Genomic DNA, 15174 nt, shown 5'->3' with positions numbered 1-15174 from the left:
ACAAAACTGCTGGTTATTCCAGCTACACTGGCACAGCCAGCAGGAACCAGGGGCACTGGCCAGGATGATTGTTGGCCTAAAGCCCTAAGGAAGGGAGTCAGTGCCCGTCGAGGGATCGGCTCGAGCCCGGGCCAATCCCGAGCCGCTGCAGCGTGAATTACCTCATTGGCTAGGACCGCCCCGATACTCCGCCACGCTTTGATGGTGGCTGACGCTGCCATCAATGCCCCCAAACCCTAGGACCTTGCTTCTCCTTCAAATTTACTAGACAATTACAGCTTACCATACTCACCATTGAATTCATCTGCAACCTGCCCTCTTTAGCTCGCCCAATATAGCCGTTAGGAAAACATTGTTGCCTTTATCAGATAGGTGGACCCCATCCGCTTCAAAATGGGAAGGCAAGGAGCTCAAACAGCAGTGCCCTACGTACCCCAGGCCCTCTGCCTTGGTGAATTTCACAACACTTCTGTTGAGGCGCTTTCTGGATTTCTCCATGCCGGCTACAGAAATGGCCTCCCTCCATACTTGCCTTTGCACGACTTCTGACCAGAATATTTCTTTGCCTGGCAACTCTCGCGCCATTATACGCAAAGTAACCTGTATTTGTGCGAGCAAGCGTCCGCGACCCAACTTGGCCAGATCATTGCCCCCCAAATGAATCAATAACCACCTTGGTGCCCGCCGCCACTGGAGTCGCCAGTGAATTGCCGGCAGCAAGGAATGCCACCTCATGCCAGGAGTGCCCAGCCACACACACTCGGTACCCTTGAAACCCAGGTTGTGGCCGATCGTCCATTGCCTGGCCCTTTTCTCAGCGCGTGTCACAAATGAGTGGCCGATCAGCCATACTGCATCATCTAAGGGGAAAAAACATACCATACCATAAATTCTTTGATCCGCCCGGATCCAACACACACACTACTCCGCCCCGCCCTTGAGTGCCCTCTGTATCTAGTATTATTCAGGGGATGCATTATGCTGGGGGCGGACATACAATCGATAACGGCCCGACTCCCACCTCCCCACCTTCATGATCGCCCGTGGAGACATGCCCTGCTGAAAGGCAGTGGTAGCTGCGCCTATCCTGAAACTATGGGTGGACCATCCCTCCCCCTGAATTCCCAAGGCCATTGTCAGAACCTTGCGAAATTGAAATACAGAAAGGGGGGAAGTGTCGGCTTGGGTTAGCAGGGGGCCAGCGCTTGTAGCTCTTATTTGTATAAACCTCTTGAAAAGGTGCACAGGGCAGCAATCCGCCAGGGGGGCCCCATGTAGGCATATGTGAAAACCTTTTCCCTGCTGATCCGTCTTGCTTTTCCTCAACCATATACTGACCCCTTCACCTGAGTCTTTGTGGAACAGGGATACATCACCCAAAGCAATGGCCCTCCCAGATGTGTCTTTCTTGGATGCAGAAACTAGTTCACTAATCCTAAAGGCCCAAAAAAAGGCCCATGCGAACGCCAACCTGAATAGCGCCGTTTCGTATTCACTAAAGCATATGCTAGGTAATGTGGCCAACAACCTCACCAATAACCCAAAGTCAATTGGTTTGCGCACATCCTGCTGGGCAAAGAGACTGATGGCCAGCAGCTCCCGCCCTTATAAGTGTCCGCAGGGGGACCTGACCGGAAGCCAGGTCCCCCTGGGAACGCCTCTTCCCCTTCAGAGGAGGAGAGGAAGAGGAGAGAGGCCTGACCAGCGACCGGAAGGGGGTGGCCAGAAGGGACAGCCCGCTATGTAGGCTGTCCCTCTAGTGCCCCCTGCGGGGGCCGGTCAGCCTCTGTGCGTATTTGCACCTACAATGCTGGTGCTACCCCTACATCCCCGGGCCTAGCGGCTGTGACTGCCATAGACAAATTAAGGGAAACAATGCTGCTACTGCAGTGGCAACGTAAAATTAAGTGCGTCAGCGCTGTATAAACAAATCATATACAGCCCTCCAGTGCGTTCCCTGGCCAGGCAGGCAGTGATCTAATGTAGAACTCAGTGATCAGAGATGACAACAGGGGAAGGAAGAAAACAACTGACAGAGGACTGGAAGAACGCTCTGCCGTTTGGCATTGTGCACAGAGACCATCAGTATTAAGTCTGCAGCATAGAGACACACGTGGCTTTTGTGCTGTTGTCAGGAACTAGCTAATATCAGCCATGGTTGACTGATTGTCTTTGTTTTGATTCACCAGGTAAGTAATTGAAGTCGCCCGTGATTGGGGGAAAAGTGCATGCACGAACTCTGCCGTGCCGGTGACGATGTCAGAAAATGAGTCGGCAGATCAGTGTTCCTGTTTTTCCTTGACAGATGGCTCCTCTACCGAGGAGAGGCATAATTACTACTCAGAAAACGGTGTAAGTGGACATTTCACATTTGTCATGGACCAAGATCTCGCACTCTTCCAAGCATGTCTTGCCCTTCATTCACTGACAGACATTATATAAGAATGAGACATATCTTGTATTCACCAGTTGTTGGGATGGGTTTAGTGATGCTGCTAGTGCTGTTTTGGCCTATAGGCTCCATATGCTAATACACCTCAAGGGGATTGACAAGCGCCATGAATGGAAAAAGTGCAACATTTGACTAGTTCGGAAGGACACCATCCAGCGAGTCATACGGCAATGTGAAGTCCAAATCACCTGTGGACTATTATAGAACACAGGCCGATTCACCAGCTACGGACGTCCCCACATGGTGGATCTCCTGTTGGAAGAGGGGAGGAGAAAAGTACGGTTGTGAAAGTTTTGCCGACATCCCATGCTATCTGCCACCAGTGCCCTGATGCAAGCGGTTGTGGGAAGAGGGAAGAGCTAAATAAGGTTGCAGCTCTGTGTGAGTGCTTGTGCGCCCCCATGCCGGCAGTGCCGTACCATGAACCCTTGCCTTGGAGGAGGTAAATTTGTGGCCTTAGACACGCCGTCTGCCACCCCAATGCCCTGATGATATCCATAGGGGTCCTGCCAGGGGATGACTATGCCAGGCTTGGACCGCTGCCTCATCAGGTGAGCATCTCCCGCCTGGAGGAGGGAAGAGACTGAGGGCAGCCTCCGACTGCCTTGGGAAGATCAACAAGTGCAACTTGCCTAACAAGTGGGCAGGCCTCCCTCCCCCCAAGTCACTCACCTGGCTGTGGCTCTCACCCTGAGCGAGTGATCGTGCAGCCAGGTCATGATGAAGACACCAGACCTCCTGCATGACGAAGTGTGGCCGATGTTCTGCCAGTCAGTATCTCGCTGGTCCACAGATGCTGAAATGGTGTGATTCCTGTTTGCTGCCTGGTGTGTCCTCTTCCAAGGTGGCCTGCTGTCTTGCCGGCCTCTGAACTGTGCCAACAGGGTCTGACATTTTTTTTAAAGATAAAACAAGATATCAGTGGAGTACATCACTCGCGTAAATAACATTTGTCAGCGGGAACATGACTCCCTTTCCTCTTCCCTGGTTCCATTACAAGAACAACTTGGTCCTCTCCTGCTGCAATTACATCTGCCGGAACCGGTGGACGACTAGGTTTTTCGACCCAGACTTTCACTCGGGGAACCATTTTGTCTGATGAGCCGAAACCCTTGTCCCCATGTGTAGTTATAACTGTGGGTGGTTCTCCTTTCTTCACCCTAGACAATTTCACAGGTACAATTATCAATTGCGCCACTCTATCACCCTTCTGGATAGGTAGCATGTTCTCCCCACTATTGATCAGAAGCACTTTTATCTCCCCTTGGTAATTGCCATCAACAATCCCTCCCAATACCTGGATTCCTCTCAATGCTAACCCGGATCTAGGGGCAATTAATGCCATATGTTCTGAGGGAATTTGTACTCCAATTTCTGTGTCAATCACACAGATTCCCCTGGGTTCCAGTCTGATCTCTTCCCTTGCATGCAAATCCACCCCTGCAGCCTTTGGTGTGGCGCGATAAGGAGCTAGCGCTGCAGTTGACATTTCACAGTACATCAAAGTCTCAATGACTCTATTCCGTTTCATTTGTAAGGCTGGTGTTAACGTTTGCATCAAGGTAGTCTCGCCATTGGCAATTGGTCTGTTATTCAACACTTGCACGGCATCTAAAACACGGTCATGTCACCCTTCAAACCGCAACTGTTCTTTCAACAAGCCATTAAATCTTTCAATCAATCTCGACGCCTCAGATTGATAGGGGACGTGAAAAATCCATTCAACCCCCTTTTCTTGACAATAGTCTTGAATCAATTTTCCTTTGAAATGTGACCCATTGTCACTTTGAAACTGTAAAGGGATTCCATAGTACACTGCTACTTGATCTAACAATTTAATGGTATTCAATTATATGCTCTCTTGCACGGCAATACCATCAAATATCCGGAATACATGTCCACAATCGTACACGCATACTGACATCCTCTGCTGATTGACAGTGAACCGATATAATCGGTCTGCCAAATGTGTCCAGGTAAAATCCCTCGTTTGAGTGTACCACGTATAATTTGTGGACTAGATCTTTGTTTCTGATGCTGATAGACTGGACATTGCAAAATTATGGTTTCACCACATGTAAAGGAATGCTAATTCCTCAATCTTATGCCCACTTAGCAATCCCTTCCAAATCATCTTCTTAAGATCTTGCATTCATAGCTGAAATTTGGGCATGTTTGTCTGCAACAGAATTAAACTAACGTTCCAATGAGTCTGTCACACAAGGTGCATCAACATGATAGACGGTTACTGTACTCTGTATTAACATGACAGCGATGTCTTGCCACAGTTCCTTTCCCCATAATTCTTTGGCATGGATTTTCCGCCCATTCTTCTGCCATGTTGGCAGCCACACAGTGAGTCTGTTCACAACGGACCATGAGTCTGTGTTAATGTGACAACAGCCAGGTGCTTCTTGCTTCAATGCCTGATACACTGCATACAATTCTGCAAATTGACTGCTCTTCCCCATCCCAGTGATGCCAATACTTTCTTGATTTTGGGATTATACGCCACAGTCTTCCAGTGTCGCTCAGTCCCCACATATTTGGCTGAACCATCGGTGAACCAGGCATGCTCAATCTGTTCACTGGTTAGCTCGCCATACGGGACTCACCATTTAACAGGGATTCACCCACCTCGTTCTCCTCCGAAGGTTCCAAATCAACCAACAGAACACCAGCCACTTACTTGTGTAATTTCACAATTCCATCCTTTCCCGTTTTGGCACGATCTTGAATGTACCACTTCCATTTAATGATGCTAGCCTCCTCAGCATGTCCTATTCGATGTGTTTTAGGAGAGCTCAGAACCTACTGCATAATCGGAATCTTCGGTCGGATCAATACATCATGACCCACCGTCATTTGCTCGGTATGCCAGCAGTTGCTTTTCAAAAGGAGTATTTCGGTCACCAGCTTCGGGTAACTTACGACTCAAAAACTCCAAAGGGTCATGCTTTTGATCTTTCTTTTGCCACAAACTCCAATTTGCATAGTTTTCCTGCACTGACGCATTCAATTGCACCTCTCCTGCCCGCATGGCCATAAATCAGCACTCTCTGGATTGTATCTTTTGCCAGCTGAAACACATTCTCTTGCTCTTCCCCCCACTCGAAGTCAGATTTCTTCTGTGTTACTTTGTAAAGGGGCGCAAGAATCTGCCCCAGATGTGGTATATGCTGCCTCCAAAACCCAAACAATCCTATAAACTGTTGAGCTTGTTTCTTAGTCATAGGTGTAGCAAACTCAATAATCTTTTGTTTAGCCTTTGGCACCATTTCCCGATTCCCATTGTGCCACTGACATGCCAAGAAAATCAAGGTCTCTGCTGAACCTTGGGTTTTTGTCTCATTAACTTCCCATCCTCCATTTCTCAAGCCGTCAGTAATCAGGTTTAGGTGCGTCCGCACACTCTGCTTATCCTTTCCCTGTATTAAAATGTTGTTGATATAGTGCAAAATCTGTACATCAGGTCTGCCCAGAATTTTATCCAAAATGTTCTGCCACCAGCAGGTGACAGATTGTCAGACAATGCATGTATCCCATGGGCAAATGTTGAAATGTATACTGCCTCCCATTCCAAGAAAATGCAAACTGCTCTTGAAATTCTTCTGCAATCCGTACAGTGAAAAAGGCATTCGCCAAATCTATCACTGCGTACCAAGTCCCTTCGAACTTCTGTACATTCCCAATCAAGGTAACGGCATCTGGAACTGCGGGTATTAACGGAGAAGTGTACTCATTCAACTCTCAATAATCCACAGTAATTCTATAGCTTCCGTCCGGCTTCTTGATCGGCCAGAACGGATTGTTCCAAGCCGTGGTTACAGGTCGCTATACGCCTGCTTCGACATATCCCTTAATGTTGTCTGAAATCTCCTTCAGCCCCCCATAGTTACGATACTGTTTCATGGATACTTGTTTGGTGGCTAAGGGAACATGCAGAGGCGGCATTTTCAACTTTCCCACGGTAGCGGGGGTACACGTCAATGTACTCACCCCAAACTGATAGGTTTTACCGCCCAATCCTAGCATCAACCTTAACAGAATATCGAAGCCAATAATATATTCAGGTATGGGCACAATCAACACTTGATCAGTATTTCTTTTCAAATTACCAATTTTCATGTCAACTCTGGTTTGGGCTGTGGTAGTCTCTTTCCCTCTCAATCCAGTAATGGTAAAATGCCTGCCATTGACTCTTGAAGGATTCCCATGTATCAATGAGGCCTCTGCCCCGGTATCAATTAAGGCACGAACCTCTTGGGTATTTCCTGATTGTCAAAACAACTTCACATTCACATGAGGCTGCCATCTGGGCAGCCGCTACCAGGGTTTGACCACAATCCAATTCATATTGTGAATGCACGTATTTGGACTCTGTCTACAACATCGTGCTCACAACTTTCCATAACTCAGCATATGTTGGCTGGTATGAGGACTGTGTCCCCATTGACCCCTTATCCGCCGCCTCCTCCTCAGGTGGTGCAGAAGGAACCTTGCCCCCGTGGGATTTATTCACATCTTGCCTTTTCACTTGATTATATCGCTCTTGTCCTTTGAGCCCTCTCTTTTCACATAGCTGATACATTTCCCAGGTTTTGATGCCGTCAATTTCTTCCTGTGGCACTCCATCTTTTAGTAGCGTCAAAACATATCTTTTCTGGACACCCGAGAGTCTCGACTATCGAACCTCCTGCCAAGGGTTTGTCTGTTACTGCACCCGTCTCTCTTTCTCTCTCACAAGGTCTTTCTTCGGTCTTGCCCCATTCCTCTACGTTGGCCAACTGCCTAATAGCATCCACCACCTCATCCCTTATTTTACTGGTCATTCCCACCAGCAAAATCATAATGACATTTTGTATGCCGGAGAAGCACTTCAAATAATGGTATTTCGAGCTGAGACTGATAATGCTACTACCCCCATATGTTCGGGAGTCTCAACATTGATGACTTCTTTCACGGCATGTTCTCTAAGCTTCTGAATCACTTCTCTCAATGTGTTCCATTTCTTCTCCTCACTAGGCCAGTTCGAGGTAATCGGAGACTTGCGATTACACCCTTGTGCACATGGCAGAGAACCATAAACGTTGTTATTTCAGTTAGCTGCAGCTAACTGAAATAACGACGCTTGTGGTTCTCTCCCATCCTCATTGTGAGGTGGTCCTGCACGCAGAACCTCCCGAATATGTGTTTCCTGTGACAATGGCAGAAACTTTGCGGGGTCTGTCGCGTCCACAAGCAGACCCGCTCCCCTCCATCAAATAATCTGACCATCCAGGTTAACAGAGGCTCACCTGCCCTCTGTTTAAATCGGCTGATTATTTCCCCAACCTCCTGAGATTGATCCTCTAACGTTGTCAGATCCACTAAACCACCTTCCAGATTTTTGGGATTTGACCCAGCTCGCCTGCACATGACTGGTTTGACCGTCACCTCTTTCTGACAAGGTTCTGGTTCGGACGGCATTTCCCTTTCCGACCCTCTTTCTGAGCTAGTACTGTCGAAAACATCTCTGTCACATTGGTCGGGATCCCAATCCATCCGTGCGAAGGCAACTACTGTTGCTACCTTTCGGGTGTTCACCCTCCCTCTTCTCTTTCGATATTTATATCTGGTGACTCTCACAGCAGCTCGCTCAGCTACTGCTTGATATTTATCCACCTTGTCATGATACAACTTCATTTGAAGCTGTTGCATTAATGCAATCTGTTTTTCAGCAGCCAGCTCTTTTTCCAATCTTAAAAAATGTGCCTGCAATTCTACTTTCTATTGGTGTATCCTTCTAAAAGCATGCAACAAAATCCACCCTCGTCTACCTAAGGCGGAACACTCCTTTCCCTTTTCCACGAGCACCTGTTCCAGGCATCCCGCCACCTCGGCCGGACCCGCCTCTCCTAAACTAATATCCCAGGTCTCACTCAAGCCTGCGCCACACGGCCAAGTGTGTGTCAATTTAGCCTATGGGCTCTTTGCCACCCTGGGATTGTTACTTTAGGACAGTCTCTGCCTGCGGAGCTTCCTTTTTTCCTAAATTGGGACCTGATAGTGTCAATGAATGTTTCACGTTGCTATCTGACCACAAAAAGAGAATTGTCTGTCTGAGTGCAAGTTCCAAATTCGCAGGGTTCTTTGGCAACAATACCAGCACAAAGACCCTGCTCACAGCGCCAAATGTTTTGCTTTTCTATTGCATGTAATGACCCTAGAAACCACTTAACAAATTAAATGGACCAAAAGTTCTTGGACTCCGGGAGGTAATAATACACACTTAGACTCACAGTTAGAATATAATCTGCTCTTTACAGGCCATTTATTCACACTACACAGATATACAGCTAAACAGTGAAATAAAGATAATAGGTTATCCATGGACATGCACACAAAGAAGAACGATTATATGAGTCTACTTCACTGTTAGTGCAGTTGCAGAAGAAAACGTCATCTCAGCCATGACAACCCTACCCAGTCCCAAGGCAGGTAGGCAGAGAGATCACACATGCTAACGGGGTCTGGAGCGAAGTGTCCTCCCTCTCAGCGAGACTTCATCACCCGAGGTTCCAATGATCTACCAACACCAGGATACCCCCTGTCTTATGGGGAAAAAATCCCTGCCCCTCTTAGGTTTCCAACCGTCCACGGCCGAAGGACAGACAGCAAGCATGGAAGGTAAAGAGTGGAAAAATCCAGTTAATAGTGGAAAAACCCAGTTTGTCTCCTGCGCGCTCGTTCCCAGCATCCCTTATCAATGCACCTGCACATCTCCAACGCCCGTCTTGGCTCGTCCTTGAGCGAGCAATTCTACAACTATCTTCCATAATGAGCTCATCTGTTCATAATGTGGATGTCGCAACCCTTGCAGAATTCATGTCTGCCTTCTAACTGAGCTCACAGAAGGATGGACTTTCATTGCAGTTTTGGAAGTGAATATCCAAAATGGGCACGCACCGGTGCCATGTTTTAGCTCATTTTCGCACACGCATTACATGTGGTGAGACTACCAATGTTCCACCAACCCTGACTGACCCTCGCCGAATATTCACAGTGTGTTTGATATAATATGTGATTGCAACTATTTGAGTCCCAATGCATTTGGTCGTTGTTTTTCTAGAAGTTCCCAGTGGTCTGAGCATTGTCATTTTGTAATGGGGATCAGTTAATATTCAGTGACATTTGTCTTTGTTCGTTATGAAAAAGGAGGAGTGTTATTTGGGACCCTCTTAAGTGTATTGCTGCTTTAAGAGGTGTCATGATAAAAGGGAGCTCCTGCTTGCACGTCCCTTGGAACGGCAGCAGAATCCAACACACCATGTGCTCACAGGCCTGCAGGCCTTGTTGCTGTGGAGCCCGTATGCCAGCATGGTGGCTGGGGTCCACACAGGCCACTTAAGTAACCTGATGTTCCAGGCATCCATGGGTGCCACAATGCGCCCAGGCTCGTGTCTGCACGCCCTAGCAGGGTCCGCCCTTCACTTTGATGATGACCAGCTGATCCACAGCAACCATCAGAGACGCTATGCCTCCAAAGCCCATGGGGGCCGATTTGAGTGGTCTCGCCAGCCCCTGTAACAGATGCTTCCTGCTCCTTTAGGTGAAAGCAGCCTGTGGGGGCGGGAGACTACTCGATGAACCTGGGCATTTTCGATGAAGCAACGCAGAGATTCATTTGGAGACCCCTACCATTCCCGCTACCCCAAAAAAACTTCAGTTACCATAAAGAGTGGCTGGTGGTATATGATATTTTAGAACAGGCCCTATCCAACTGCAAGTTTTTCTTTCTGGAATACCGCTTCCGGTGTTCAGTAAATACTGCTACCGTTACCAGTTACAATGAAAATGCTGTAGCTGGGTGAATATTACCACCCGAGATACATCGATGTGCTTACTTTTTGTGTTTAATATCTGCAAAGTTGTGGTAGTCGTTTGTGATATTTTCTAGCTCTAAGGTAATTGTTCACTTTCCATTTACCAAAAGAACCTTGATTTCAAGCGCCAATGTACAAATTGCTATATGTAACAGATGTGCGCAGCACGCTTATAAATCGGGAACGTTGCAATGCACTTGCCACAGCCCAGAGGCTTTTGAGTTGTTTTGCGTTATTCTGCTGAAATTGTAGTGCTCATTATTTCAAGTTTATTTTTTATGTTCTGAAACTTTTCTATTTCTGTTCCCAGTGCAGCAGTGTTCCGCCTGCGGGCGACGCACAGACGCCTGTGCACCGAGCTGGGGAACGAGGAGAGTCTGGAGTGGAAAATCAAGGCGATGCTGCAGGATCATGAGTGAGTGATGGGCGCAGAGTTCACACTGTGAATTGCAACCGATAGTGTTAACCCGAGCTGGCCCCAATCTTTCTGTTTGACTTATTCTCGTTTTTATGGCGGCTAAGAAATGCAATGTGCAGGTGCTGAAGATGAAATCATTTTTTAGCAGCTTCGAGTGGGTGCTGAAAGGAAATTAGTATCTCGGTGATCATTGGTGGCTTTGTTGATCACTTTCACTTCTGAATATTCAAGAAAGTTAAATTTGCCCTTCCCGGCCGCCAGTACCAACTTTGTGCCCTAACTATCCTCCCGCTCGCTCCTCCTCTTCCCCACTCTATATGTGTCTTCACCTCTTCACACGCAGTACTGCCCACCACGCTCACAAGCTGACATTTCGCCTGCAAGTTTTAAACCTTTTTGCAGTGCTTTAAGTGTGCAGGTACGTGCCGGTTCTGAGTATCTGCATTTCTTTTATTTGAGAGACATAGGGCCTCATTATGAGTGTGCCAGTCCGGTAACAACGGTGGCGGTAAGCCTACCGGCACCGTTGTTACCGGACCGGCACACTGAGTCTGCGGGCGGCTTCCGTCCCGCCCGACAGGCCTGACCTGGCGTGCGGGACGGCACCCACCTGCAGACTTTCCGGGAAGCACCAGCACTGTTATTAATGGTGCCGATGCTTCTGTCATCCCAATTCCCGTTGAGTCCTATAAGACTCAAATGGGAATGGGGATTTACATTTTTTCAGCGCCTGACTTCCAGGAACACCGGGGTCGTAATCCCCCCGTGTTTCCGTGGAGGCGGGCGCCGGAAAAATGCAACAGTCTGGCGGCAGACTGCCTGTTTTACCGGCATGGCTACCGGCAGACTCGTAATGGGGCTCATTGCAAGATGGGCAGCCACAGTGCGGGTAAAATGCCTGAGTATTACTGTATACCCAGGGCTTTGGGGTAAGAATTCGACGGGGGGGGCCCTCATTTGGGGGAGGGGCTTGTGGGATGTTTTTTCTTTCCCCTGCAGTGCTCCCGCTCCTCGCGCTGTGCAAGTGCAAGTGCCCCTCATTGGTGCCTACCCCTTCGGCATGTTCCCATCATTCTACTGGCTGGGGTTCTTCCGGCGGCTGCACCATCCTGGACTTCCTTATCCCTTGAGAACGGACTTCTGCTACTCCGCCTCTGGATCCATATCTTCCAGGATTTCCTTGCCGTACCATCCAGGCCACCAACCATCAGAAGCGGAACTAATCCAGCCTACTCGTTGTTCTACAACAAATCCACTTGTAGAGGTTTTTTTTTTTAAGCCGTTGCTTTTTTTCCTCTTCGTTTGGTCTATGCCGGATAGGGGTCCCCAGCTTCCCTGTTTGACAGGGAATCGGAGTGGCTTCTTACCGTGGAAGACCATTTCTCTTCACAAAAAAGAAAAAGACTAAGAAGAAGACACATCGATGTGAAATGTCTTCGGAAGAGACAGGTGAGGAGGAAGGGGCCGTGGACTTAGATATAACTGACATAAAGCCGGCTACAGCTGATCTTGATAGTTTGCAACGCCCAGAAGATCGAGTCATGGCATCCCCTGAACAAGTTCAGGAACTCCTTTCCGCAGTACATAACTTTACTCAAGAACTACAGGCTGGTAAAGCTGAAAACACCGCCCTTAGACAGAGGGTCGATCGCTATGAACAGTCCTGCAGCAACCTTTCTCCCATGTCACTGTCCTGTGGCAAATACGATGGATCTCCCCATAAATTCAAAGAATTCATGGAGGCATGCATTATCCACTTCACATCAGGCCTCAAACCTATGCTACAGATCAGGCCCGCATAGGGTTTCTAGTTTCTAACGTAACTGGAAACACCTTATCCTGGACAGCCCCTCTTGTGACTAGTTCTAGTCCATTGCTGCAAGATTATTCCGGGTTCACGGCTCAGTTCAAATCGGCCTTCGAGAGGCAGGAGACTGCTGTGGTCACCAGTGTACAACTCTTGGACATTCGACAAGGAAGTTCTGATCTGTTGTCCTACATTTCACACTTTAAAAGAGTGGCTGCAGAGGCGGGTTGGCAAGAGAACGCACAATACGCCATCTTCCGTCGGGGTCTAAGAGAGGACCTGAAGGATGAACTAGCAAGGGTCTCAAGGCCTAGTACCCTTAGTGAGCTTTGGTCTACAGTCCTCCAGCTGGATTTTCGCCTATCAGAAAGGTGTTCGGAGCGTCGAACGAATTGCAGAATCCCTATTCCGTTGGAGCCTAGTATGTCCACCTCCGCTCCCACCTGTCAAAGTAAAGAAGAACCCATTCAGATTGGGACCACCCGGGGACTGCTTTCTCCAGAAGAACGCAAACGACGCAGGGACAACAACCTGTGTATGTATTGTGGATCTAACCAACATATCCTGAGGGATTGTCCTGACGTGCCACCCCGATGGTCGGGAAACGCCACACCTCGGAACTAGTAGGGACAAGTTACTGAGGGGGATTTCCAAGTCCCTATGTGTCTTTGTCAGTCACTCCTGCTAATGCTACTGAGGATAACCGGCTCATGGTGATAGCTGTCCAGATATGTCTCTCACGACAGACCTTTGACGTTTTGGCCTTACTGGATTGTGGGGCCGCAGGATGCTTTATGGACATTGTGTGGGCAGACAAGACCGGCATCGGTCGGCTGGAAAAAGAGGAAGACCTAAAGGTGGAGGGGGTCGACGGTAAGCCTTTGAGCTTTGGCCTTATCACACATACCACTTCCTCGAGTCGATTCAATTTGATCTTATAAGGGCGGCTCACTTCCCTGTGATCCTGGGAGTATCATGGCTAAGAAAGCACAATCCAATTATCAACTGGAAAAATAATCAACTTACTTTCTCTTCTGAGTATTGTCGACAATCCTGTTCTTCACAAGACCAATATGCCACTGTCCAACACTTCCAGAACCCTCATTAAGAAAGGACTTTTTGAAGATCAATAACGTTCCCAAGGAATTTGTTCGATACCAGGAGGTGTTTCAAGATGAGGATCCTCAAGAGTTACCTCCCCACTGGCCTGAGGATTGCTTCATCGATCTGTTGCCGAATGCCATTGTTCCTTTTGGGTGCATGTTCTCATTGTCCTTGCGGGAGAAAGAGGTGCTGAGAGAGTACCTCAATTCGAACCTACACCACGGCCTCATCCGACATTCTCACTCCCCCGCAGGAGCATCCCTGTTCTTCGTTCCAAAAAGGGGGTCGAGTGAACTTAGACCTTGTATAGATTATCGGGGCCTTAATCAAGTCACCATCAGGGATCAATATCCTATGCCCCTTATCAAGGACATCCTTGAGGCTGTACAAGGAGCCAAGGTGTTCTCCAAGATTGACCTCAGAAGAGCCTACCACTTGCTGCAAATTCACTCCGGAGATGAGTGGAAAACGGCATTCCGCACACCTTTTGGACACTTCGAGTACTGCGTTATGCCCTTTGGTTTAGTGAACGCCCCTTCAGTGTTTCAACGCTTCATGGAACGCACATTCTCTGATCTCCTGTTCCATTGTACTATTATCTATCTCGATGACATCGTGGTTTTTTCCAAGGATACCCAACTACATACCACTCATCTACACCAAGTGCTACAACGGCTGCGGGATAATCATTTGAAGGCAAACTCTGACAAATGTGTCTTCCGAGTTTCTGAAGTTCCCTTTCTAGGGTTCATTCTTTCTTCCGAAGGCATAAGGATGGATCCCTCCAAGGTGGATGCCATTCTACAGTGGCCCACGCCCGGATCAGTCAAAGAGGTGCAGACATTTTTGGGGCTTGCGAATTTTTATCGCAAATTCATCTCAGGCTTCTCCAACAGGGTACTACCCATCACACGATTATTAAAGAAGTCCTCGTCCCCTTATATATGGACCATTGAGGCTGATCAGGCTTTCCAGCATTTGAAGGCGGATTTTTGCTCTGCTCCCATCCTTCGTCAACCTGATCAAAACGCAAGGTTTATTGTAGAAACAGATGCCTCTGCCGCAGCTCTAGGTGCTGTTCTTCTCCAGGAACATGATGGTGCGGAGCATCCCATTGCGTACATGTCCAAGACCCTGAACGACAGCCAGACTCATTACTCTGTAATCGAAAAGGAGCTTCTGGCTATAAAATCTGCTTGCGAAGAATGGCGTCACCTTTTACAGGGGGGCCTCTACCCTTTTGAAATAAGAACTGACCACAAGAATCTTAAGGACTTACAGAACATGGAATGTGTCAACTCTCGACAGGCCCGGTGGGCCCATTTCTTTGCTCAATATGATTTCACACTAACCTACTTACCTGGTGCCAAGAATATCCTTGCGGATGCCCTCTAAAGAAAGCCGTACCCTGGCATAACCCAGATTGAAACCCCCAGTCTCATGTTTCCTGGTACTAGGGTCATATATTCTATAAACTCCTTTCTGGAGGAGGTCCGCAGTGCTTCTTGTTCTTCTGAGCTCCCACCTA

General features: G+C 48.2%; 1 protein-coding gene across 3 annotated transcripts in view; it reads left to right on the top strand.

Moving 5' to 3' along the window:
• Window positions 1-15174, top strand: part of CFAP74 (cilia and flagella associated protein 74) — a 2332202-nt gene that overhangs the window by 452384 nt on the left and 1864644 nt on the right. For all 3 annotated transcript variants that reach the window (XM_069610170.1, XM_069610172.1, XM_069610171.1), the window contains exon 7: window positions 10628-10732. In XM_069610170.1, the coding sequence (XP_069466271.1) occupies window positions 10628-10732 (105 nt within the window). The remainder of the gene's footprint in view (window positions 1-10627; window positions 10733-15174) is intronic.

The sequence above is a fragment of the Ambystoma mexicanum genome, chromosome 8 (genome assembly GCF_040938575.1).
Source record: "Ambystoma mexicanum isolate Mex_15411 chromosome 8, UKY_AmexF1_1, whole genome shotgun sequence".
NCBI lineage: Eukaryota > Metazoa > Chordata > Amphibia > Caudata > Ambystomatidae > Ambystoma > Ambystoma mexicanum.
The sequence above is the reverse complement of the archived record's forward strand: the minus strand, read 5'-3'. Positions and strand labels throughout refer to the sequence as shown.